Source organism: Haliaeetus albicilla, chromosome 2 (genome assembly GCF_947461875.1).
Source record: "Haliaeetus albicilla chromosome 2, bHalAlb1.1, whole genome shotgun sequence".
In the NCBI taxonomy this organism is placed as follows: Eukaryota; Metazoa; Chordata; class Aves; order Accipitriformes; family Accipitridae; genus Haliaeetus; species Haliaeetus albicilla.
Window position 1 is genome coordinate 55,757,059 of NC_091484.1, and position 27,504 is coordinate 55,784,562.

At 37.3% G+C, this 27,504-nt stretch overlaps 1 protein-coding gene across 3 annotated transcripts in view; it reads right to left on the minus strand.

The window, feature by feature from the left end:
• Positions 1 to 970: 970 nt before the first annotated feature.
• LOC104311843 (pituitary tumor-transforming gene 1 protein-interacting protein) overlaps positions 971 to 27,504 on the minus strand; it is a 31,868-nt gene continuing 5,334 nt past the window's right edge. The window contains exons 3-7 of one of the 3 annotated variants that reach the window (XM_069775406.1): positions 24,068 to 24,173; positions 19,455 to 19,563; positions 15,994 to 16,059; positions 9,406 to 9,452; positions 971 to 2,629 (exon numbers count right to left, since the gene is read on the minus strand). In XM_069775406.1, the coding sequence (XP_069631507.1) occupies positions 2,580 to 2,629; positions 9,406 to 9,452; positions 15,994 to 16,059; positions 19,455 to 19,563; positions 24,068 to 24,173 (378 nt within the window). In that variant the 3' untranslated portion in view covers positions 971 to 2,579. Of the gene's footprint in view, positions 2,630 to 9,405; positions 9,453 to 15,993; positions 16,063 to 19,454; positions 19,564 to 24,063; positions 24,174 to 27,504 lie in introns of all 3 variants that reach the window. The other 2 variants (XM_069775398.1, XM_069775415.1) reach the window with 2 other exon arrangements.

Genomic DNA, 27,504 nt, shown 5'->3' on the forward strand with positions numbered 1-27,504 from the left:
CTGCAATAAATTAATTTTTACATTAAATTAATGTCTCATTAAATTGTCTTGTCTTTAACTGTGTAAGCAAAATTATACAGTATTAGATGTCCAGCTTGATATTTTGTATAAATTATAGCCTACACTGTAAAGTTAAGGCTTAGTATATGGTAAGTCTTGTTAAGATAAATTTGACTTTTGATGCCTGCAACCATGGCTTAGGAATGACAAGCTAACACAGTGTAGAAGTTTGCACAGATTTCACTCAACCTTCTCTTTAAATGTAACACAGCTATACTCCAGCAATGCAGCACCCATTCCATATTCTCAAAATATTTTGGTTCTCTAAGTACTTTACTATCTTTGAAATTGTAAGAAAGGTTGTCCCTCCTCCCCCTTTTGTTAGAATACATGACAGCCCTTTCATATACCATAGCAGGTGCTGAAGAAAAATGCTTTTCTATTAAGTCAGGCATGTCACTACTTGGGTCATGAGACAGCAGGCAGACCATCATTTTTGCAAAAGTTATCTCCAGGGAAAACCATCAGCATGTTTTATTTCCACACTATCAACTCACTCTTATCACAGGCCATCATTCTTCGAAAGACAGCCATTTGAATAATACTTCAGACTTGACAACAGCTGACATTTTTATATGAATTCCTGAGAAATTGTATACAAAGAAACTGTTTAGAGGTAAGAACACAGAAGGAATGGAAGTGAACACTGTACCAAAATCAGTGATAGTTACTAAGGCCTAAGTAAAGGCAGGTTCTTTTGCACTGGAAGGAATGGCAATTCACCTCATCACCCACAGGCAAGATTTAACTCCCAGCACATCTATGTGCTGTTAAGATTTTATTCTTCTGTCAGAAAAACAGCAAAAGCGAAAACACATCCTCTCCCTTCTCCCAAACTCGTGCTCAGTCACTTCTTTTAAACCAAGTTAATTTGAAACTGTATGGAAAAACAGAACTAAGTAGAACCATATTAAAGATGTTAAAGTTTTTATTTTAGGAACATTGATAAAAATAACATGAACATCTTCAATATTGTACATTTGTTTAATGGATAATATACAGCAAGGGAGGTTATTTAAACTGTACAGAATAAATGGGAACTTGCACTAGACTTGGGGAGAAGAGCTCTTTGCCTGTTACTGGTACACTAGTAAAAATGCTCAGTGAAATACCTCTACAAAAAGAAAAACAGAAAATAAATCACATTATGGAAATATCAAAACAACAATAAAATGTTAAGAAAATACTGCTTTCTTACTGTACTGGGTCTGGCTGGGATGGAAGTAACTTTCTTCATAGTAGCCCATATAGTGCTTTGCTTTGGATTTGTGGCTAGAACCGTGCTGATAACACACCAGTACTTTGGCTTTTGCTGAGCATTGCTTGCACAGCATCAAAGTTTCATTTTCCCCCCACTCTGCCTGCTCCAGCAAGTAGGCCAGGGGTGGCAAGAAGCTGGCAGAGGACGCAGTTAGGACAGTGGGCCAGAACTGACCAAAGGGATATTCAGGCCATACAACATCATGCTCAGCAACAAAAACTGAGGGGGAGGGTGGGCAGAGGTCTACTTCTGGGAGGTGGCGATTGCCTTTGCATGACTTGTTCCTCCTACCCTCCTTTTCTTCACTTAAACTGCCTTTATCTCAACCCAAAAGTTTTCTCGCTTTTGCTGTTCTCATTCTCTCCCTCATCCCACTGCAGGGAGGGAGGGAGGGAGCAAGCAGCTGGGTGGGGCTTAGCTGCTGACCAGGGTCAACCCTGATAAACTGCAGAATTTCGGCTTTTTTTTTCTTCTTTTTTTTAATTATACATTAAGCTTACAGCAGAAAGTGTTGACGCAGACTGATGTTTCTTCTTCAGTTCAGGCACACATAACTATATTTCAAGAATGATTTTCTTCCCATTTTGCTAACTGAAGTAGTTTCTTTTTCACGTCAGTGATATATCCAAAGTACATATTAACATTTCCACAACTAAGTTGAATTATTCAAATATGCTCCCCTCTCTCAGCCCTTAGACGTTATACTCCTGAAGATCTTTTTCCAGAGGGGAAAAAAAAAATCCACCCAGTTCTCACATGATGGTAGTACATAAGAATGTGCCTGGTGTATTTTCTCATCAATACCAACATCAGCTATTTCTGCTGTGTGTGAAGCTGTGCTTCCATGTTGCCTTTTATTTTTATAAAAAAGATACAGTAGAGAAAAATATTTTTTTAGGAATATGGGAACAACTGTTTTAAGTGGCAGTTAAGACTGAATTCAAACACGTGACTGTGACTATTAGCCATCTAGATCATGTAATAAAACACAGTTTTAAGAAGAGGAAAGATAGTATTTCACACTTAAATGTTATCATAAAAATCAGCAAACATTTCAACAACCAAAAGTATTTATAAAAAAATTAGTTCTATATAGGTAGAAGACAGAAACAGGTATTTCATGAAGTCTTTATCCACTCCTAGTTTTACAACTAGGGGGTGGGGGAACACTTTGGGGAAAAAAGAACCCAAAGGGCAAATGAAAACAAAGTATCTTCCTGTGTTCTGGAGTTATAGCTCTAGTGGAAGGTGCTCAGCTTTATTCATTCTCAAATCTGCTGTATGGATTATCACAATCCTGGAGAAGACCTGTAAAACAAAACAGGACTGCGTTTATAATTTTCTTACCAGTATTACATAAAAACCTTGAGTTACTGACCTCACTGTAATAGGTACTCCATTTAACAAAACCAAAAGGCAATTCTTGTAATAGTTGCTCTATTACCCAAACACTCAAGAATAATAAATTGAAAGTGTTAAGCACTCTTATTTCTCAGACTATAATCATGAATAGCTATTTCATCATTTAGCAGGGAAAGAACATTTCTCTGTGAAAAATTCTTATAAAAAACATTTGATTCATGAGGTATACTCTACAAAAATGCATTTTTGAGAGAGTCAAGTCTACAAAAATCTAAGCATAGAGATAGCTCAGAAAGAACAGATTCAGACTCGCCAGTTTATAAATTCAAGTTATTATAAGATCATCATCCTTTTAAGATGTAAAGTGCTGCTACTTTGACTTAGTTCTACTTCGATTATACACAGCCATCTGTCACATTCAGCCACTTACAGCATTTCTGCAACAGGACAATAATCTCTAAGAACAAATGAAGATCACTTCTACATGCACTAAAACCTCCAGGGACCAGACCAAGAGCGTCACTGAATCCAGGTTCCAGTACGTTTCCATCATGAAGATTCTTAATGACTTTACCAGAATACTGTCACAGAAGGCATTGCAAAGCCATCCAATTATGCCGAGTGTCTGGATATGCATTACCATCTTCTGTTAAGGGTTAGTTCAGCAACTGCTGTTCCACACAGCAATTATTTCAAAGAGACTTTAAACCACACACCAGATTTGGGCTAGGCAGAAGTGCATACTGAAAATAAAGGAGTCTCATAAGAGTCCAAAGGTTGACCTTTTGTTGTGGAAGAACAGAAACACTACTGCTATCTGTTTTACCCAAGATTTTTATACTGATGTTTCGCAAGTCTGGACTTTTCTCTAGCTCCTTTGTTTAAGGCATGGAAACAGAACACAGTTAAGCCAAACACCACCAATTCGTTAATGTTCAGATACCCGATAGTGGAAGAGAAAGATTATGCTAGTCACTGCCAAATCTTGTAAGAACTCCCCTCAGACCTTTTCATACCATACCTCTTTTCCACACGCAACTGCACAGATACTGAATGTTCACTGTTCTATCTGAAAGCCAAAAACTAATAGCACTGAAGGAAGACTATACTTTTGTCTATCTTGTTGCAGTCATTGTACTTCTTTTGAACTGCCAGGTTATTTTAAGATGACAATCAAGAAGCACAACTGCTTAGTGCTGATTATTGTATCAGTAACTGCAACTACCTACCTGATAGGGAACAGCAAATATTAAGGAATAAGTATGAAAAATTCTGTAACTACTCAAATTTACAAGATTACAAGCAGTCAGTTTGTGAAGTTAAAAATCAAAACCAGCCCTCATATGTAATGACCCTTACTCACCAAAGAAGGTGTAAGTCAGTCACAGTTATAAAGCTTCAGCCAGGTAACATAAAATATGGTCTATTTACCTGGTATAGCACCTTGTGTCTTACCTTTCTGTAATTGCTTTAAAAAATAATCTTTTAAGTATTTGTGCAATAAGAATATGATTACATGACAGCATTGTCAAGAGTGATCTACAATATTTTGAGATCTTGAAATGTTTATAAACTTTCAGAAAGCAGTTATTTAAATTTTAATCTTACCTTTCATGCATTTAAACAAAGAGTTGTAGGGTCCATTAAGTCTACTCTAGCTTACAAGTAAGCTAACACACAATAAAAAAAATCTCTTATCCTTGCCCTACCATTTAACCTTGAGTGCCTTCAGGTAACATTCCTGCATTAATATAACCCCAACCCAAATACAGAGAAGAAACATTTACTTTATTTCCAGACCACCACCCCCTCCTTCCTCCAGACATGTTAATACTTTGGCAGCTAGGATCTACGGATCCTAATATATTTAGTTACCTGAAAGACAACCAAGTAGTCCAATTATTAAAAATTTTGGCAGTACTTCTGTATTTCACCCCTTCCAAATCCAAAACGCATCTCTACGCAACATTTACAGAAAATTAGCAACAGTACTAGAAATTAACATAATTTTATTACAATTGGCATTGCATAAACTCCCTGCACTCATTAAGTTCCACTTGGAAATCAAGGCACCAAACTTCAAAAATTTTCCACAAAGTGGCAAGAGGTCATACTAGATTCCCCAATAAAATTAACTGAGGTTGCGTACTTCTCTCTAGGTAGTCTGGCAAGTGCTTATTATGTCTTTCTTATATTTCATTCAAGATACATACTTGACCCTTCAGAGGTCTGAAAGTAGCACAGTAAAACACTAGACACTGTTCTCTTGCAGCTTGAACAGCTGAAATCCAATAGAAACAGTGTTCTACATCCAGAAGCGCCAAATTCAAATTAATCTGAGCATGGTCTAAGACTCCTGATAAAACTTTTCCTATACCTTTCTGAGGAGCAAATATACTTTTATCTGCCCATGCCCCAAAATGCTCAACTAAAAGCCATTTCAGATAACTAGTCCTCATATTTGAAGTGAATGTGTCATTTTTACTCATCACTGCAAATGCCATTCCCAGTAGTACTTGCTTTAATTTTACTGAATTATGTTTACGTATGAACAGATATAACCACCACTAATCAGGCATTCGTATGTTTAAGTTCTCTGATCTATCTTATTTGTACAACACTGGAACTAAACAGGCTTTAAGAACTATGGGTCAACCCAGTGTGAGTATTATTGGTCATGACTTCAGAAATTCATCTCCCAGGCAAGAAGGTACTCCAAGAGAAATGGCAAGCCCTCCTTCCAAATGAGGATAACCACAGAGGTTACAACATCTGATAGACCTTGCTCTCAGTCTCGCTCTCAAATCTGCATTCAGTGTTTAAATTTCTTTTATCCTCAGCATTCTAAGCATGTCATAAGATTACATTAAGTGAGAGGAGGGAGATGGCAGCTCATCACTTGCACCAGTTCTTACTGAAGCAGTTGTATCAGGCTCAAGTAAGTGGACAAAACCAATCTAGAGACACACACAAAAAAAAAAAAGAGCATGACAAAAAACTCCTGTCAGCTGCCACAGCTGCTCTTAGCCATGACACTCAGAGGAATTGCAAGCTTATGCGAATTGAATAGCATGTCTGGTTCAACTAAAGCTCATGTGCTGCCTTGAACCAGACATGAGTTGTCTCTCTCAACCATTTCCCATTTGACATGAGTGACTACCCAATTTTAATTTACACTTACAGGTTCAGAGAAGCTAGATGTTCGTAGCTTCAGGAGACTTGTTTGCAATTAAGTCCATTACATGTTATTGCTGAGCTTGAATACTGAACACAGGACACTTACATGAACTTCTAACATCTTGCTTCTATTTACCTTCATTTTGAGGTTAATATTTGACCTGCTTAGCAGTATTCAAGAAACACTCAAAAATTTGAAAGGTATAGTAGTCAAGTATCCTTCATTAGATTGTACGAAATGAGGCCTCCTAATACATAGGAAATAACAAAGCAATTGTAAGAAATTAATACCTCTTTCCAGCATGTTCATTTATGTTACATACTATGCTAATTATACAGCTTCTCAGTCATTGAGATCTGACTCTCATCACATCAGCACTGCCCAAAAATAGAATTAGCAAGGGAAATACTTACAAGAGACTGTATACGCTGAAAAAAGAAAAAACCACCAACTACTTTGCTGCATGTCTTCACCTCTTATTACACTTTTCCTCTTTATTTTTAACCCCCAGATTAACAACTCTATTCTTAACAGTGTATAGCAATACAAGGTTTCCCTGCTTTGCATTCAGAACACTAAAGAATGTCGAGACAAAGTACCTATCTAGAACAGAAGGAACATTTACTGGGATAAACTACTGAATATAAAAATCAACATCTCACATAAAATAAAGGAGATAGGAATACATATCATTAAATTAGCTGATCAAAACCTTTGCAGAACTGAAGCAAGTGGTGTGGAAGCCCAAAATCATGAAAGGCAATAATTTTGTAAAAATGAAGAGAAAGAATCCTTCCACTAATACCAGGCAAAATCCTGAAATAAAGCAGCTTCTCACTAACGCTATACTGAACACACAATAGCAGCAAATGCAGCAGCAATTAAATTGTAGTTCCTTTGTATACTACACAAGCTGCAAAGTACTCTGAATTCTACTTTAAAATTTTCTAGCAGTCAACATATAATTTGTGTAATCACATTGCATTCATACGTGAGCAAATGAAAAATACTATCAAACTGTGCAACAAAAACACTTCAAAGCATGTATTCCTGGTTGCTAAAGCTCTCTATTGCTTCCAATGCTCCCAAAGGACCATGGCTAGAGTGACACCTGCAATGCATTATAAATGTGTAATTACCATTTAAATGGGATAAGGAAAGCTAGTGGATGAAATGGGAAGAGGCATTCCCTTAAAGCCAACCAAATACTGAAATTTCAAGCATGATCATTTTAATCTACAGAGTCAGATTAACAAAGTCATTGTCATTCTGCCACTCATCCATGCATACTTAACTGAGAATCCTCTCTGCAGTGCGTAAAATAATCTAGTGTCTCCATAATTATTTGCAGCAATTTTTATTAGATTATGTTTAATATGCTAGCATATGTATTTACTAGACAGTGAAAAATAAAGACAGAAGACCCAAGGTTATAGCAAGACAATCATTTGTCTACATGTTGTCAGAATATAAACTATATACATCAGCAATAATATTTAGGGATTTCAGAATTTATACATATTTTGTCTTTCATTTTTCTTCTATTACATACATCCTTTCAGGATGTGCCAACTATTCAGTTAAGAGATTTTTCTTTAGGAAAAAAACGAATTATGAGAACCCAGGCCTCAGATCAATATATCCGATAATATTAATTCATCTTTGTATATGCAATAAAGCAAGCCTGTCAATAAATAAATGTTACATAGAAGCTTGCTACTGAAATTTAAGTTTTATAGTTGAATTACAATCTTTTGCAGGTAAACTGCACTGCAAAAAAATGCATGAGGAAATGAATATGCCTGACTCCTTATAAGAGGGTATGCCTTCCATTAACACAATGAATGTATGAACTTGTTTCTAATTAAGTCATTCATAGACTAACATGCTTCAAGTGGAGGCAAAATGGCACTTGCCCTCATACAACTGTGTGCATAGTATAGCTATAAGCAAGATTTGTTTAATTTGGTATGCTTTCCAGAGTTACAGAATTATATAGTTATATTCCTCAGGAAACTCAACAAGATCCAACAAAGCATCCTGCAAAGGTCTGAAAGTTAAGCACTGAAGAGAGAGAATTGTCTTCACCAAAATATAGGACCATCTAGGAGACAAGTGAACTAGTTTCACAAGCAAAATATGACTGAACACAGCCTTTTGAAACATCACTTAACCCTAATGCAGTGCTTTGATCCATTAACTGCTATACTGAATTCAGGACCTTGTTCACTCCTTTTACTTGCACTGCTGAGGAGATGCAAAGCTATATATGATCTGTAGAGTGCTGCATGTTATTTTGAATGCACAGCCATTGTCTTAAGTTCTTCACCAGATCTATCCATCCCTATGATTCAAACTTGTGAGACTGACTCTAAGGTCTCTTCTAAGGAGAAACAAACACAAAAAGCGTGTGTTGTTTTATGTTGTTGTTTGGATTTTGTTTGTTGGTTTTTTTTTTTAAATCTGAACTATTGTTGTCAACCACTCAAACAAACCTCTTGAAACTTGGGATGCAGAGTCAGTTATCCTATAAAATACCACAGGACTGAAGCTCATGGCTGATTGTTAAACAAAAATTACTTCTGATTTCTACAACATTCTTCCTCCTGCAGCTCAAGCTTCACAGTGAATTTTTGCTCCATTCCAGCAAAGAAGCATACTTTTGCAAATGTTTTCCAAGCACAGAATTCCCTATAGAGATTGTCTGTATCACTCCTGCATCAGCCAAAGGGCAGGCTACAGATTCATGAAAGCATTCCCAGACTCTGCCAATCAGTTTAACAAGAGGATGAAAATTAATAGTTTTGAGTGACTGTTCAGACCCCTAGAATCAACCTCCTCTGACATTAGTGCAATTTGCATAATAAAAAGTGCAGTATAGTTTTAGCATATCTGTCTCTGAATACACAGTACTATTAACCCTATGAACAAATCAAATGTAAAGTGCAAGCACTGACAAGCCTAGATAACAAAAGCTTCCTATACAACACAGCAGGTCCTACAGTCTTGCAGTATTTTCTTACTGGACCACAGCTCCACTTAAAAACAAAGGAAAAAACCAACAATTTTAATCCCTGCATTAGGCTGCATCCTCCATCCTTCTTTTTTAAGCTTCATTTTAAAAGTTTGCTATCTGCTAGTCAGTCTATCCTCTTCAATAACCATGAGTCTACTAGCCAATTTCAACTAGATTCGTTTAGCACATTCAAGAACAAACAGAAAAACTCCAAAATCAGTACTCTTACTTAGGAAGAGACAAAAAGAATGGCTTATTTTAATAAATGTATTTAAATGCCCACCCCAAGCAAACACCCCAGCCAGTACATTTTCTCTTGTCAAGTGGAAAGTCAGTGCTGGAAGATAACAGGAGCATACTAGTGATGAGATCAGGTGTTCAGGTGACAGAAGACATGCATCAGTAGGAAACTGGGCTTGATTACTTCTGCTGCTCATAAAGCAGCTTGTTTCTGCTGTGAATTTTAATAATAATTAGGAAAAAGGAATCAATTTAGATACTGAGTATCAAAACAAGATTACCACATACCATACTTCTTACGTATTTCATCATGCTTCAGTTTTCTTTCATGTTTCCTGCAACAAATAAAGGCATGAGAAGAACATTCAGACTGTTTTGAGCCATAAGCAGAATATGATAGTTACATTTGAAAGAGACATTTTTTAAATTAGTATGCAATTACAAATATCAAAAAACCCCACATTTATCAGTTACAGATCTTATCTTTCTATATACACTTTACGCATCTATAAGATTTCCTATAACTTCTCACTAATCAATAATGTCAAAGTAAGATATATTTGCAAGCATAAAGAAAATACTGTTTTTTCTATATAGAAGTAATGCATCCACATATATGTACACACACTAAGGTATTTGCCTATACATAAGAAGCAAGGTGCAATATTGGAAGATTCCCTAATGCTTTCCAGCAGGGAGCATAATAATAAAATTTAGCTGTGAATACAGCATGCTTCAGAATCCTAATTCAATATAATAATTATAAAAATATAAAAGGTGTATTACTGTTTAAGCAGTACAGCAAGTGAAAACTGCTAGTTTCTAAAATCCAGCATGGCATCCATGCAGAGCATAAACAAAAATATTGTGTTATATAAAAACTGGATGCCTCTAGTTAATATATATTGTCTAATCATACAACAGTTTTCAAGACTGTATCTAATATTGCCAAACTTTAATTACTGACATAAACCAACTGTCTGATGAGTCAATTTCTTCTTCCCCTTCCTCCTCTCCCCTTTGCAAAGGTGAAGGGGGAAAAAAAAAAATGAAGTTTAAATGGAAATTGTTCCATCATTCCTCAGATAATTTTCCTGTATTTCAAAGGCAGCATCTATTTTGCTTAGTTTAAGAACAAACAAAAAAGCTCCTACACAACTGTTTCACTAGGATGATCCAGGATCTATGTATTTTGATGAAAGGACATAGAATTTGGCAAAACAATGTTCCTCTAACAAAAAAATACAGTTTGTTGCCCCTATCAAAATTTAACCCAGTTAGACAAGTTGTGACTTTCGCCTGATTCTAATTTGCACATATTCAGCAGAAAGCTGTTAAGCACTGACAGCTTAATTCACCAAAGATCCCATCTACCCTATATGCATATTCCACCTCCAAATAATTCCTACTGCTAATCAGATCCTGTGTGTCCTCAGAAGCAATTATCCTGCTTCCCACTGAGCTGAAGGGCTCAACCAGCCTTTCCCTGCAACTGCACTTCTGGAAAGCATGCAGATAAAGCATGATGAGAAAACCAAACAAGACAGTCTGACTCAAAACCTTCCACTACTATTTCCCCGAGATACCTATCTCCCCTTCCACTATTAAGCCCCCGCAGCATAGGACCAAAGCAGCCTGGCCGAACTGCAGGAGGAGAAGGAACAGGGTAATCAGGGTGATGAAATGAAATTCATGTAGAGGAAGAAAGTCAGGACTGAGAGGTTGAAGAGAATAGGAAGAAGATAAGTCAAGTTTACTTGCTGAGGGTAAACTGTTCAGAGGATTCCTGCTTTCTGTGTTGCGTAAGAGGAAGACATGATACAAGGCAAGGGATCTCAGGAAGAGAATAGAGATTCTGCTTAAAGCAGCCTTCTGTATAAAGCCAGACATTATTTCTGTATAGTTTCCATGTGATATCACCTGACCTCAAAACAGGTTTTTTTTTACTGGTGGTACTAATGGCATGTTCTTCACTGTTTTGCATACCCTGTCTGAAATAATGGAGTCTCACTGCTCCAGTTTCAACTGAAATCTCAGTACTTCAGCAGTCAGTCTGAATCTGCCCTGAACACAGAAAGCACTAAGTATTTGCATAAGGAGGGTAAGGCAGTGGAGGTGCAGAAAATAAATAAATAAATAAATAAAAAAATCAGGCTGTGTAGGCTTTAAACCTCAGAAACACTTTAGGATATGTCCCTAGGCTATTCAAAACAAACCACCAAATATCTAAAATCTTTACACTGTTTAAGTTCAAAGGGTAAAACCATTAATATTCGTGAAACATTCAAACTTTGACAGGCAGCCATGACTATACCATATCACCCATGACTAAATACTCATACAGTAAATAAGGCTTACGTATACATCAACTGAGAAGAATCAGAGGCAAATCTGAATAGGCAGTCACTGAATCAGCCACCCAGAGGTGGCTTACTGCACCGTTCACATCTTAACATTATGATCAACTGAAGTCACTTTACAGTCTGAGTTGGTTCTGTTTCTTAATACTACTGCTAATACCCCATTTTCTGTATGCTAAATTCTTGGCTCTTCATGCAAGTTGTCCCCACTGCTGTAAGCTGAGAAACTATTTTTCCTAATACTAACAATTCACATCATAATTTTCCATACTTGGTTCTTCACAAATGAACTGCAATCCTTTCTTTCCCTGCCCCCCCTCCTTGTTCTCCCTTACCAGTACACTACCAAATTATACTTGGCAGTTTCTCTCATACAGTATCTCACTGCTTTTCATTGGTTTATAAACTTCAATATGTAAATCAAGGTTTATAGATTAATACATTTAACATAAATGTACCATGTATTTGCAGCTGTAAATAATTAAATGAGTGTACAGAAAAAGACTAACTACTTGATGCTATGTTTAAAAATTGTTTTTCATGTTAGAGATGACATGAAGTCAAATAAAGGACTAAAAGCTACACAATACCTGTTTTTCTTCAGTATTAGTCAAAAACCGAACTACAGGTTTTCTTCCCCTCCTGCCCCTCACTGTAATTGCAAACTCTACATATCACAAGTAATTTTCAACTTTCTCAGTGAAACAACAGCTAGTTTTGTCCTCAAGAAGTCAAGCAGAGGGCCAATGTCATTGCCCTTACTCTTCATGCTAACAGCCATCTAGGTATTCCAAAAACACACTTCCTAAGTATCTGTAATAAACTGAACTTTAACACAAACAAATTTTTAAGTTTAAAAGAGACTTTTACTGTGTACTTGAAAAGCCAGAAAATAGTAGGTGCTGCAGTTATCTTGAAGCTTGCAGGAAAAAAAAAAAAAAAAAAAAAAAAAAATCACACACTATGCAACTTGGGCCTCCTTACTTTGTGTTTACCATTCACTAATGAAATCATGAAATGAAGCTCAGACTAGTCCTGTTCTACATCCACTGCCAACTGATCTGAACAGCTGTATATGAAGTAGCTGCATCCCACAGAAAAAACATAAGATGACAGGAAAAGCAAACAGACCAACACAAGGTCAATGCTGCACCTATTTTCCACCCATACTATTTATCCGAATATCTATCCAGGTGTTTTCAAAACTATGTGAAAACTTCACAGGTTGTAGTAAGGAAAGACCACACAGTACAGTGCAGTGTTTTCCTCTGTAGTCTGCTGGTCAGAAATGGCTTGTTGATACTGTTAATCTGTTCTACAGCCTGCTACTACCAATTCATCCACCTGAGGACTTACAGGAAGCAAGCTGTGGGTAGGGTGAGGTGTTCTGGTTGCTGGAAGCTGCCTACTCCTCATGTTTTCCCATGACCCCCCAGCCACACACAATGGGTATGCATGTTCAGAACACAGAAATACCCCAGGGCTGCTGCTAAGCTCTCGCCTGCAATTAGAACAGTTTCACAGACACACTCCTGAGACAAGCTAGGAAAGAGGGCTGCTGCTGTAAGGCTGCAACAATCATTCTGGCAGAGCAGTCTGCTCCCAGCAATCCTTGTTCCTAGGCTTAATTCAGGAATGGAGTTGGTCTTAGCTATGCATTGCTAATCTCCTGGTGCAATACCACTTGCTCTGTGTGCACAGCAAACCCTACACTCCAGAATTATCAGACTTCTTACATATTAACTGTACCAAGAATTTAAAGCTGATACACAAATCACAGTGGAAAGGTTATGGTACACAATCATCCCCTATGCACCTGGTCATGAGCCTTTGCTTTATAATAAACATAGTAAGTGTTGATTTAACTGAAGAACATAGCATACTATCAAGGATGTACATTTCACCACAAGTCACATGGTTTTGGCATACAACAAAACGTTGATATTCCTCACAGGTTCCCTTCTCTTTAGAGGGCAACAAAAGCATTACAAGAAAAACATCACCTTCACACTAGCACTCTGCCTACTGTGCAGTGACTAGTTAGACATGGATTAAAAGGTAGAAAATTTCCCTTTTCTCTGATCCATTGCAAGTCTTCAATAGCACTTCTCTGAGAAACTGTGTGGTATGACTATGCATGAGCATACTTCCTAAACTGGCCACCTACTTCTTACCCTTCTGCACACATTCAAGTATGACACTTTCAGCTCACAAATTAAATGTTTATGAAAACATACTTGCATCCATTCTCTTCTTGGATAAAGTTTGACACTATGTTGCAATGGTGAAAGGGGAAGTACTGCTTTCTACTGTCCCCAGATAAATGCTTTCTTTACTTTTTTCCCCATCCCTGGATTCATGCTGTCCTTGCATTCTGTGGATCCCAGCAATCTTATGGATACTTGCTGAGACTGTTCACTGAACTCACCCAACAGAATAAAACAACCCCCAAAACCCCACAGAAATGTGAATAGCTTTCTGCAAAACAAATCTGGCATAGCATAGAGCTAAGGAATGTTGTGCCTTGGGCATGAAAGAAAAGTAAGAATATTCTTTGCATCAGCAGCTCAGTTACATCAGTAGAATGCTTTTACACACAATCTAAAGGATTAAATTAGTGACACCATTACATATAAAAGTATACATTTTCAAAACAGTAATTTTAGCTCAGCTACACTAGGAGACATCTAATTCTCATCTTCTCTCTGCAGAAAGTTACTTTTAAGCTTGTGCTTTCCTAAACATGTACAAATGCAGAATACACATTACTGCAACAGTAAGTCTGTGCTGTTAAAATTAAAGTTTGTGCAGAACAAAGACAATGTGGTAAGTTTAAATTTGGTGAGTTTAAAAGCTACTAAACTGTATTATACACCTAGTGGAAAACTGAAATAGATAAAATGCCAGTATGTATTAGCTCAAAAAAATCAAAAATCACAAAACCAGAACTAATCATTCAAGCTTTGCACCAAGTCAAGCTCTGAAGAAAATCTTTGTTAAATGTCCCCATTGTATCCTATCTAATCCTTCTATTGCCAACAAGTTTAGGAATTTTGTACAAGGCTAAAGGACACATCAATTTAACCCATTAAAACAGAATCTATTCTGCTTCCTAACATCACAATGCCTACTTCAGAGCCATAACTATTGTTGGATTCAGGGCAAACAGTTGCTGTATTTGCTCATGTAATCTGGCAGTTCAGAACCAGAAAACAGATTTGCATGGAGTTAAGATGAGCAATTCTCCCAGCTCCGGGCAGTCAGACACACGAGTGTAGGTACATCTGTATGAGAACCTTATCGGCTCCCACTTTTGTGCCCAGCCAGAAACGTAACACGTTTGAGCAAACTAAGCATGTTTTATGTCTTATGCACATTTGTAATAGAGAAACTTAGAGCCTTCACGCAAAAGCTCTGCAAAGGGTCTCATCTGGAAGTATGCCTTGCTCCCCGCAGTCCCTGCTCATATTAACAATCAATCTGAGTTCAAGAGAAAACAGCAGGTATCAGCAAAGCAGGGAAGGTACCCACCTGTTACTTGGCAGACAAGTATTTCTAGAACATAACCAGGAAGTGGCAAACTCAAGATCAATTTCCTTGTCAGTCTGTGGGGATTCAAACCCACACCTGACAGCTCCAAGCCTAGCATTAATTTGGTTAGGACTCTCCTCTTGTCTTTACTAAAGCTAATCCACTGTGAATCTACAAAATAAAGACCATGAAAGGAAGTATGATTCAAAACGTATATCAGGCTTGTACTGAGTATCATGGCCCTACCTATAAAAACTGTTTACCTAAAGAATAATCTATAAACCACAAAGACTCACTGGAGCACTAAGCTACAAAAACCTAGATCTGAAGGAATGCTGTTCTCACCAAGAAGCACTGTATCACTGCTGACTCTTGCACTACTTTCTACACTGTGCTACAGATTTAGCATAAAGGATGGAAACGTAGAATTAAGTCTAAGATTTGAGCCAAAGTTTTCCATTTCCTGAGCAAAATTTCTAATAGGTATCTCACTATCAACTTCTCTACTTTTCCCAGCCAGATTTAAAAGAAAAAAAAAAAAAACAAACAACCAAACAAAAAAACAAAAAAACCCCCACAAACAAAACCAAAAAAACATGATTACCAAATTAATCCAAAAAGTGGTTTTTGCCTCTGAATCCCAGCCTTGCTTAGGCATTAACTCATGCCACAGACAGGCATCAGTCCAGGAGAGACTAGGCAAGACTTCAGACATCCCTCCTGTTTGCTCTTGGCTGGCACAGAGCACTCGTGGTACCTGCCACAGAGAGCATCAACCTGTTTGCTCTCTGTTCACTTACGGAAATACAGGCCCCTAATCAGGTTCACAAATCTCACAATAAGCCCCATTTCGTAAAAACCTGACATCGTCATGCTTAACTCCACAATGCCTCCTTGTTTAGTACACCATTTATTCCTTAGAAGGTCAGAATACTCCTATATCACCAGGAACTGTATAGCTATATATCAAGCTGTCAAGACTTACCTCTGAAGAGACTGTAGTCTTCGTTCCTCTCTCTTTCTAGCTAGCCGTTCTTCTTCTTCATCTGGTCTACTAGAAAAATAAGCAGGGAAGGAAAGCATAAGAGGAGGAAAAAGCAGTTTCACTGCTAGGCAATCACCGTTTAGTCATTTGACTTATTTTCAAAAAGGATTTATAGCCTGACCTGAGATACTTCTTCACAGCCATGTAACGTTTCATTGCTGAATAAGCATAATTGACAAGTTTGTAGAATTACCCTTTCACATTTTATAATGCCCAAATGCTTCACTCACTGTAGTAATGTGCCTTTCAGACTCCACAGGGCAATTTAAAGCCTCTTAGGAACAGGTTGCAGACTGTTCCAGAAGCAGAACGAATACTTGCCATTTTCCCCATGTGCCACACCCCATTTTAGAGTAAGTGTAAAGTTAAGTCCATTGTTGCCCCCTGGAAGGCTGATGGTTCATAAGCCTTTGATGCCAGAACAATTTACCTTTCCAACAACCACCACTATCCAATCCCAGACTTCCCCCAGGAAAGCAGTCTGCACAAACTGTCTTGACAGCTGCCTTCCCTGCTCTGGAATAAGCAAGGATTTACCTGAGTGCATCAGCTGCGCGACTCTGGGAAATGCTGAGCCTACACAGTGCATCCGAGCTGTGCATGTGCAGATATGCTCTACTGAATGCAGGCACTTAAGCTTTGTGACCTGCCTTGGAGAAAGCTCAGCTTCACTTAACCATTAGATAGACCATGTAAGAACTGTAGAACTCTGAAGCAAATGCCTACCAATATTTATTTGTCTGGGTTTTTTTCTGACAGAATTAATGACAATTATTCAGGATTAGTAAACAGGCACCTGCCATGCTTTCCCAGGTGCTAATCATTTTTCAAAACTGAATGCACTATCTGAAGATGTTTGATACGAATTATTTACAATACACCTGCTAATAGAGACATGAACAGTTGTAGTAGCACGCATCTGCAGCAACCAACGTACAAGTTAAGCAAGAGTGACATCCAGTGGTTAATTATAGCATGTCAAATGTTTTAACATACAAAAATCAGACACCAGAACTGGAAATCTGAACTCAATTTTTCCATCTGCTTAATCAGTCCATACATCTCTTGAACATCTTAGTAATTTAAATACAACCCAGTAATTTAGTATCCATGTAATGTTTTCACATACAAATTTTCTAGTTCCTCCTTTTTTGTTTCCACATAACGAATTAGAAAAATCTTGAGGGAGTTTAGCAGCACAAAACAGATGCAACAGGTCACCTTTACTGGAAAACAAGGTTAGATCCTTTTGTAAAACTAATCAATTCCCCACATTAGCATGCCCAGGAAGACCAGAAGCTCCCATTCTTGGGTACCCTTCTGTAAAACTACTTTACTGGAGACTCCAGCATCTTATGCAATAGTCTCACTTCACATTGGTGTCGCAAAATATAAAACCATCAAACAAATAAAATGCTGGTATAGAATTCAGAAAATATATTTCTTCCCTATAATTTAAAAAAAGCATTAAATATCTTCTGATTTCCAGACACTTTGAAGGAATTGATTTTTTCTTCAAAATTCAGGAAGTCTGAAATTATTCAAATAAAAGAAGTGGTTGTTAAACTGACAAAGTTCAAGAGAGTCTATTTAATATAGTTTCATGAATAGTTGTATCTCAAGTACATGGAACCAGACTCTTAAAGTCCAAACACAGGATAAAAACAATGAACTGAAACAATGCACCAATGGTGCTAGGATTCCTGGGGGAGGCAGCCAGCTATGTTACTGATGTGGGGATTAATGCACCTAAGTATTCTCTGTGTTCAAGGAAAAGATAAGTGCTGGCTTCTTAAACATTGAAACCCCACAGCTTAAAAACTCCTGACAATACATTTAAGTAGTCAGTAAAACAGATCTAATACTACATTTCTATAAATTTCCTTCTTCCAATCCATTAAAAAAAGTTTTTGTGGAAAAGGAATCCCCAAAACTGAGGAAGCAGAGAGCAAAAGAATTCCTGCTGAGAATCACTGGGTTTAAAGCCAGTAATATATCAGGCTTCACTGTAATAATACATACTGAATCTTCCTGAAATAATCTGGACCCCACTCTGACAAGACCTTTAAATCCTCTAAGTGTCAGAAGATTAAGCTTGACACTTTTGGAGTCCTGGCATAAGATGACTCTCAACTAACCCTCTATTTTTAGAATTAGATGTTACAGTACTGATTGACGACTTAGCTACTAAAACTGAAGTCTGGCACAAATCTTTCTCTTCACAGGAATCAAGCTTTATTTGTTGGCATGTCAGCCACAGGGGCCTACATGGTTCTTCTGCAGAGGACACTGGCAGATCTTACATAAAATCTAAAACAGTTCTATACATCTTCAGGGCTTATCAGCACAGGGCTAAAGAGTTATCAATTTTTGCACTAGGACAGATTTCGTAGACCAATCTACCAGCAGAACAGGTGCATGCATCTTCCTCAGGGAAAAGAGAAGGGAATGACAATTATTTTCTCCCTTCTTTAAAGGCATAGATGTACCATATTTCTCTGGCTTGAAGGTCAGCACTAAACACCGTACAGCTGCGTAAATTCTTTAAAAAAACCAACCCTCAAACAAGAGCAATGAATTACAGGTACTTGAAATAGTATAGAAGTTATTTCAAATCAAGAAATAAGGTCCACATTTTGTTCATGTGAGAAGTACTGAAGGAAAAAAGGAACAGATCTAAAACTACACTGCCCAGAAACCTGAGCTCTAAAACTTCAGTGATAGGAGGAAGCATATTGTGCTGTCCCAATAAACAAGGCATTCCAGGTGTTTCATTAGGGAATAAGCATTTATCACTTCACACGGCAGCACTATTTTAGCTACCCATCAACTGTTTCCCTCTTGGTATCTTCGAGCAAAAAAGTATCATCTTACACTCAGAATATTTTGTTGAATTGGCTTGAAGACAGCTAATCACTTAGATACTGACTGTCTGCTGACACATTCTAAAGCAAATTCTGAAGCATGGATACCAAGCGCTGTAGGACATTGTTGCTCAGTTACTTGTTACCCACCTGGTCCCTTTTTGCTGTACCATGAGCTTGCCTTGATAGAAATTATTCTGTCATCACAAGAAGCAAGTATTTATTTGGCATTGAAATATTTCATGTCCAGCCTTAATAAGGAAGTATAAAATGTAGAAATGTAAAGTAATAGCTTACTTAACATATCTGTGATCCTACCACTAATAACATCACTTCAATGTCATTTCAGCATCATTTCTAGAGCCATACTGCCTGACACTAAACACCTCTTTCTGTTGTCTCTCAAACAAATATAGCAAAGTGACCAAAATTGCTTCCAAATGAAAAGATCCTTAGTATATTGGAGAGTAAAAATTGTAGGTAGGTATGGAAGACCAGCACCCGAAGTTAGTAAAGAAAACAAATATATGTATTTACCTCCTGGAACGCCTTCTGCAGTAACAGCAGTAACAGCAACAGACTGCTATGGACACCAGAATGAGTCCAGCTACTACAGCTATGGCAATAATTAAAGCCTCAAAGTTTACTGAAAAATATGAATATATTAAACTTGTTAGACTCCAGCATTAACATTTGTCTTTCTGATAATTCTTCCCCTCCTTCCCAAGTATTTTTTCATCTCTGTATGCAAAAAAAAAACAAAAAAACAAAAAAACAAACACACAATTCTGTGCAACTACCCCAGTTAAAACTCAGCATATTGCATTAGAATTTTGCTACTATGCATAATCTACACTGAACAGACATTAAGTAAAATTGCTCTTTACACATACCAAACTCTTACAAGTCATCCTGTAATATTTTATATGATATATCTACCGGCGTGATTCCACAGTTCTGTCTTCCCAATCATGACCTTAGCCAATGTACAGCGTGAACCAAAAAAAGTGATGCAGCAGCAGTGTACACACATTACATGCAGCAGCTGGAGAACAAGCAAAATGAAGTAAGATGACAGTGTCAGAGGATTTGAAGGAGCCAATATAAAACTCTCCATAAAACTTCCTGAGTCATCTTCTATGTCCAAAGAGCGATTAACAAATGGGGGGGAGTGTGTGTGTGTGTGTATTATTTTAACAGCATACACTGTAACAACTGTAGCTAGTCTAAACCAGGATAGGACTGCATTCATAAAAAAGAATCAGAAATCTGATGTCCTAGAAAAGAGTGAGGCCCAGGAAGAAAGCAAACAGGGATGATATAAGCAAAGCTACAGACATAACTTTGATGAGTGACTTAAAGGACCTAACAAAGGACAAAATTAAATCATTCAGGGAAGTTGTAACACAGAAAAACTAAACACCTCTTCCCACCCCACACTATTTTAAAGCATGATGGGGGGAAGGAGCAGGGAAGCTGTCTCTTCTCCCTTCTCCCACATAAATCCCTCTGAACTGTCAGATTCAGCAGCTTCATGCTGCTGTAGTAATACAGAGTAGCTGCACATGCACTTTTTACTGCTTCAGGGTACTAGTGATATGACAGTCAAATTTAGCAAGCAAATTTCAGAGGGTCTGTCCTCTCTGATTACATGCACAAGCCAAAGAGTCTGTTACTTCTCTACATATCTCACCAACTCATGCCTAGTCAAGGCATACCCTTCACAGATCTTGCCAAAGATTAGACCACAGCAAATATTTTTGCTTCTGTGTTATAATTTACTGGGTACAGTTTATAATACAGATTAATACACAGTTTCTAGTTACAATACACAAGTAAACTCTGAACTTGTGAATTCTGAAAGTAACACGTTTCACCACACCACATTTCTCATTGTTACTTTCCTACAAGCTACAAGCAATTAAATATACTTCATTCAGTGAAGTAAAAACAAAAATGGTTTTAATCTCCATTTAATTTTTAAAAGTATACTATTTAATTGCAGAAAAAAATATTTTGAACCCATTAACAAAGTGCAGAAGAAGACTGTCAGTTTTCAGTCTGCATTCCTGTCTCCACTATCTATTTCATTTGCTTATTATTCATGAAAAACAATACAATTAAGCTACTTTGTATTATGTTGCTTCTATACCATTCTTTTCTTCACTGCTGGTTAATAATTTGTCAACATGTCTTTTTCCATATAAAATTGTAACTGGAAGCCAGTCATTTGTTTTTGACTTTGAGAGCTGCAATATTCACCTTCATTTTCACAAGACTGAGCCAACACTCTTCATTTTATTTGCAAAAAGAAAAAAACACCACCACCATGCTCACAGGGTAATTAATTTTCCTGCTGTGTCTGAAGGGGACAGTCTCAATAAGACTATATAACCCCATGGCATGCTGCTGTGTGTAATTTGTAAAAAGTCTGTTAAGGAAATACATGTCTGGGTTTGGGGGTTTTTGTTGTTCTGGGGTTGGGTTTTTTCTTCTTTTCCCATTTTGACTTTTTTGCTGAGAATGTGCTCCATTACAAAGTTTTCATTCTGTGTTGAAGCTACATTCAATCTAGAAACACAAATAGCACCCGAGTTAGAAGCCATTTCTATAGCAGGAGCAAACTGTCAAGAACACCCTTAGTATCAGTAGATACCAGTAATCACTGCTTTGCAAAAGGACATGCTTTTCTGTACTGGGTGTGGCCAAGAGTTAACTTTTAGCAGCTGGTATGGTGCCATGTTTCAGCTTTCTGGCTAAAACAGCACTGCTAACACACCAACATTTTGGCTGTTGCTGAACAGGCTTGAAGAACATCAAGATTTTGCCTTTTTCCCACCTCCACTCTGTTCCCCCCAGTGAGTAGGGGTAGAGATAGGCAAGAGATTGGAGAGGTTAGGAGGGGACACTGCCAGAACAGCTTACCCAAACTGGCCAAAGGGTGATCCACACCATGTAATGCTGTGATCAGCAATAAAACCTGGGGTAAAGGAAAAAGAAATGGAGGGGGTATCCGGCTTCCAGGGTGACTATTGTTTGGGGACTGGCTGGGCATCAGTCTGCCTGTGGGAAGTAGTAAGCAAGTTTCCTTTGCTTTTTTTTTTCCTCTCCCCCATTTTCCTCCACCTATTAAACTGTCTTTATCTCAATCCATGAGTTTTCTTGCTTTTGTTCTTTCTATTTTCTTCCCCCATCCCACTGGGGCCAGGGGAGGGAAGGAGGGAGCAGCTGTGTAGGTACTTAGCTATTGGCAAGAGTCAACCCACCACACTGCCAGAAAAAAGTTTGCTAAACATTTCATAGTAACAGCATTTACTAGAATATTGAAAGCTCAATTTCCTTAAAAGTGTGCCTTATCAGTGAAATGATAGCTTTCGTAGCTCTAAAAATTCCAGAAGTCTAAGCATAAATGCTTTCTCTCACAAAACAAACTACAGAGCCCTTCTGCTAAGAACAAAGAACATAAAGTTCTCCTGTACTGTCCAAATCTACTCCCTGTTTGCAGGGATTCTATAAAGTGGTAGCATTCAGAAACCTGCACACTCCATTTTAATAGCGATCTTCTGCCTCTGCTACTCTAATTTACACTACTGCATAATGTCACTGCTCTAAGTGTGGTAACTTTCTTCTAATTCACAGTTAACATAGTCCCTGATAGTTCACTCCCACTTGTTTTTGCCCTTTGGCTTCCTGGTGCTCATGAGCAAATACACAGAAAGCAGCAAGCCTTTGCTTTGCTGGACTGAAGCTGTAGTCTTAGTTCATAAGGCAAGCTTCCCAATGTCCTATTTGTTCTCTGTTACAGTCTAGTCTGAATTTAGATCTGTATACACAGTATTGCAAAAATAGCTCCAAAGATTTCACCCCAATGGCACCACATGCACTGTACTGTATTTCGTAACACAACATGCAAAGCAAAAGGAAATTAAGAACAATTAAAATACGCAGCACTACAACCTACAGTGGCACTCTGCAGCTTCCTTTTTAACCTTAACTGCATTGCCTTCAGCACCCACAGATCACATAGGTTTTTTGGTTGTTTAAGCAAAAACAGTTTTCAGGAATTTTGGGGTGGCTCCATGTCATGGTTTAACCCCAGCCAGCAACTAAGCACCATGCAGCCGCTCACTCACTCCCTCCCACCCAGTTGGATGGGGGAGAAAATTGGGAAAAGAAGCACAACCCGTGGGTTGAGATAAGAACGGTTTAATAGAACAGAAAAGAAGAAACTAATAATGATAATACCAATAAAATGAAAACAGCAATAATGAAAGCATTGGAATGTACAAACAATGCACAGGGCAATTGCTCACCACCCACCGATCGACACCCAGCTAGTCTCCAAGCGGCGATTCCCTGCCCCCACTTCCCAGTTCCTATACTAGATGGGATGTCCCATGGTATGGAATACCCTGTTGGCCAGTTTGGGTCAGGTGCCATGGCTGTGTCCTGTGCCAACTTCTTGTGCCCCTCCAGCCTTCTCGCTGGCTGGGCATCAGAAGCTGAAAAATCCTTGACTTTAGACTAAACACTACTTAGCAACAACTGAAAACATCAGTGTTATCAACATTCTTTGCATACTGAACTCAAAACATAGCACTGTACCAGCTACTAGGAAGACAGTTAACTCTATCCCAGCTGAAACCAGGACACTCCATTTCCATGGTATTGGTTCACTGCTGCCACTGGAATATACTACAAAAATTGTGGATCCAGGCATATCATCCAACATTTTAAGAAATTTTAAAAAAGGTAAGAATGGTCACCTTTTGTCAACAGTGAATGACCTTATTTCTTTGTACCTCAGAAGTATGGTTTAAGAAACAGGTGAATCCTGACTGCATACATAAAATACTCAGCACATTCCAACATCACTGGTTCCCAGTATAGACATTACCATCAACAGAACCTCCCTACATACTAAGTGTTTTAAAGCCATTGGATCCGCATAACTATACTGGCTGTTCACAAAGAACCCTTAACAATGACTGTAAGTCCAGAAGATTAGAGATCATGGCTCCAAATCATAACCACTGCCTCCTCCCCCCACCTCTCCAAATAAATTATCAGGAAACAGCTCCAGTAAGCTGTAGTCTTACTTTAATCACTCATAAATAGTTCTCTAAAGCAAAAGTAAAGTTAGTACCTACTCCAGCAAACTCCCCATCGAGCATTTGACAAGGAACATAATGAAGATGGAAGAATGCTTCTTACAGGGTAATCAATACAAGTGTTGTTGGTGTAACACCAAAGGCACTGTGCAAAAGAAAAAACAAACAAACAAATTATTGATCTTCAAAAACAGTTTACGATTTATTGCTCCTCTCCACAGACAGAATCCTCAAGCCAGTAAAATACTGTATGGATATATGGAAAGTGTTTTGTAGTATAAAACCTACAGAAGTCCTGGTACAATTTCTAAGCCTAAACTGAATTGTGAATAAGTACATTTTGTACTTATAGATAATAAATATTTACATTACCCTGAAAAATTTGGGAACATATTGAGGTACTATGTATACTTGAGGATAAAATGGCTTTGTGTTTAGAATTACTGAAATTAACAAGTAATACAAAACCAGACAGCCAACTGTTCAGAATTTTAAAAACACCTGGTATCTTTAAGGAATACAAATACACTTATAATCTTACTTCACCCCTATATTTGACTATCAACAGAAAGAAAACAATAAAGAACTCTTACAATTCTTCAGGTTTTGCTGCAAGGTAAAAAAGATACAGCCTTATCCAATCCATGTTGCAAAGTACACTGGGTACCTTAATTGTGCACAGTTACATATCTGGATATTTTTTAAATTTAAAATTTCTTACATGTATTATAGCTACAATACGAGCACAACATTTCTGCTTTTTATGCCACCACTAAGCATCAAGCTTAAGTTTTGTTTTTCAACTGTTAAAATAAATACTCATTCAAAATTCCTTTACCACACAACTCAACCAGTGAAGAAGTTTTGGATGACAGTAAAAGGAATCCTTGACAGAACAGGGTTTTTTTAGGATTCATTATACAAAGAGCTCATCCATGTACCATGCTTTATCTAACAGTACTATCAAGAACATCTCTGTCATACATCCTCAATTGCACAAACTCTGTTATCTTGCTCTAAAGGGTTAGAAAACGTTAAATACAAAGGAAACCGTTCGCAATAGATTCTGCTCTCTTGAAAAATAGTGAAGACAAGAAAAATGTATTCATATTTTGTAGTTGGTAGGCTGTACAAGTCAAACATACCCATAAAGACACATCAACAAAAATAATTACGAATGTGTATAAAACTTTGCAAAAAAACCTGCCCTCCTAAGTTTTAATTTTAATCAAGGATGTTAGATGAGAACATGCTTATTTTTGTTGGATTAATTACTTAATAAGAATTAACAGTTCAAAAATAATGAATAATAGAGGGCAGATTAAGAGTCATTGCTGAGCTTTGTCTGAATGTAACATTGACTCTGTTTTGAGTGGGAGGCTGGACTAGAGGACTCATGAGGTCTCTTCTAACCTGAATGACTCTATACTGTTGGTCACAACTAGGAGCACAGAATGGCCAGCTATATCACTCTGATGGAGACTACTGCATGTAACTTAAAAACATGTAGCCCAAAAGGCAATACCTGATACAGCTAGTGCCTGGTGCAGAGGCTAAAGTAAGAGAAAAATATTTCAATTGACTCATTCCCAATGCTAAAAATTGAGCTGTCAAAATCAAGTCAGAAAAAAGCCTAAACAACTGAGGGTGAAACATTTGCTTAACTTTGATCCTCAACTACACAACCTAAAAGTAAAGACAGAAAAGATTTTATTTTATTTAGGGGTAAATCATATATCCTTTGGAGAGTACGCTAGGAACCACATTCACCCTCTGACAGATATCACTGACTTCATTTTAGTAGAGTCTCACATGGATAATTAAGTGCAACATCATAACTTCAGTACACACTCATTTTAAGAACATATTCTTAGTATTAGAAGAGATAAGATAGTTACTATGAACACAAAATGAATGCTTCTTCCTCTATAATCAAATAGATGTATGCAAGGTACTATTATCTCCACCTTTCCTTCAAAAAAAATTGGCTATATTTATTGATCATATAATTTCCTATAACTGTTGTTAGTTCCTTTTTTTTTTTTTAAGGCCTAGCTTGCCTAACATCCATTTTCCACAAGAATTTAGATTCCATACATTTGTTATTAGGACAAAAATGAGAATGACAAAAATAAATAGCTGAGGGGAAAAGTGTATTGGCAGACTACTCAGAAGTTAAAAATGAGACTTTGGAAAATTCTCCAGAACACTGAGGCTCTACACATGCACACAGATTTTAAAATGCAGTCCTATCTTTAACTAGTGCTTGCGTTACATATTTTGTCTTACACACTGTCATATGGAGTTAGAAACATGAAAACAAAACTCTCAAGATGTTAATCAATAGATATTTACACATTATCTGTTAACAGATAAATTTCTCCAAATTTAATACACCTGGTAATCTACTAGTCATAGCAGTAGATATTCTATGAAATAAATAAATTTGAGTTTCAAGATTGAACAGCTCTAATCAAAACCCTTATGTGTATTTAACGTACCACTTTTAAGGAATAAGATTAAATGCAACAGCATATCTATAAAATTACCACTCAGAACTTACTGATAAAAAACACAAGAAAATAGGTATTCATCAACTCTAAAGATCAACCCAAAAGATGTACCCAATTATAATTATGATAAAATCTGAGCATTTGGAATTATAATTCTATTTAACTGAATTAAATTACTACATTTTAGGGTTTGTTTGGAATTGTTTATCTATTCACCAAATGTTTAATCTTGATTTTTATGTGCTGCTATCTATATTATCACCAATATGAAAACCTGATATTTTTTTTCTACTGAAGCAATTAATTTCAGCAATACCTTGCTTTTGTATTGCTCACACAAATGCTAATGGCTTTGTTCTGTAGCCTTTCTTTTCTTTTTTTAATGTATGCGCGAATTGTCTGCATCAAGTCTAAACTGCTTTCTTCAAGGTTAACACTGATGCTATTGAAGCAGTTGCCCTGAATCATCCATCATTCTGTCACCAAAACAGGCCTGGACACTGTCATTGGTTTGACAGATTTTGAAAATAATGTATCTATAACTCTGTTAGTGTCTTCAGTACACAAGCACAGCTAAAGGATTTATTTCTCTCACAAGGTGAACACATAGCTTTCTGGTGAATAAAAGTTGTATTCATGTATCTACAGCAGCAGCAGAGCTTACTTGAAGTGACAGTCACACCAGTGGTAGTGCTGAACATTAAAGATTAAGTGACCTATATTTTCCATTTCCTACTTCATACTTTTGAAGATGAAGAGCTCTTTACACAATGCCATGCTTATGACAACAAATACACAGGTCTGCACACAATAACCACATCAATATCAGGCAATTAATATTTTTCCATTAAAAAAGCCAAAAGATGCAAAAAACAAGCATAAAACAGGTAAGTTTAGCTCTTTCTCAATTTCCCCTACTGAAAAGGTTTTGCGGTAACTTATGTCACTTAAAGACTCCTGAAA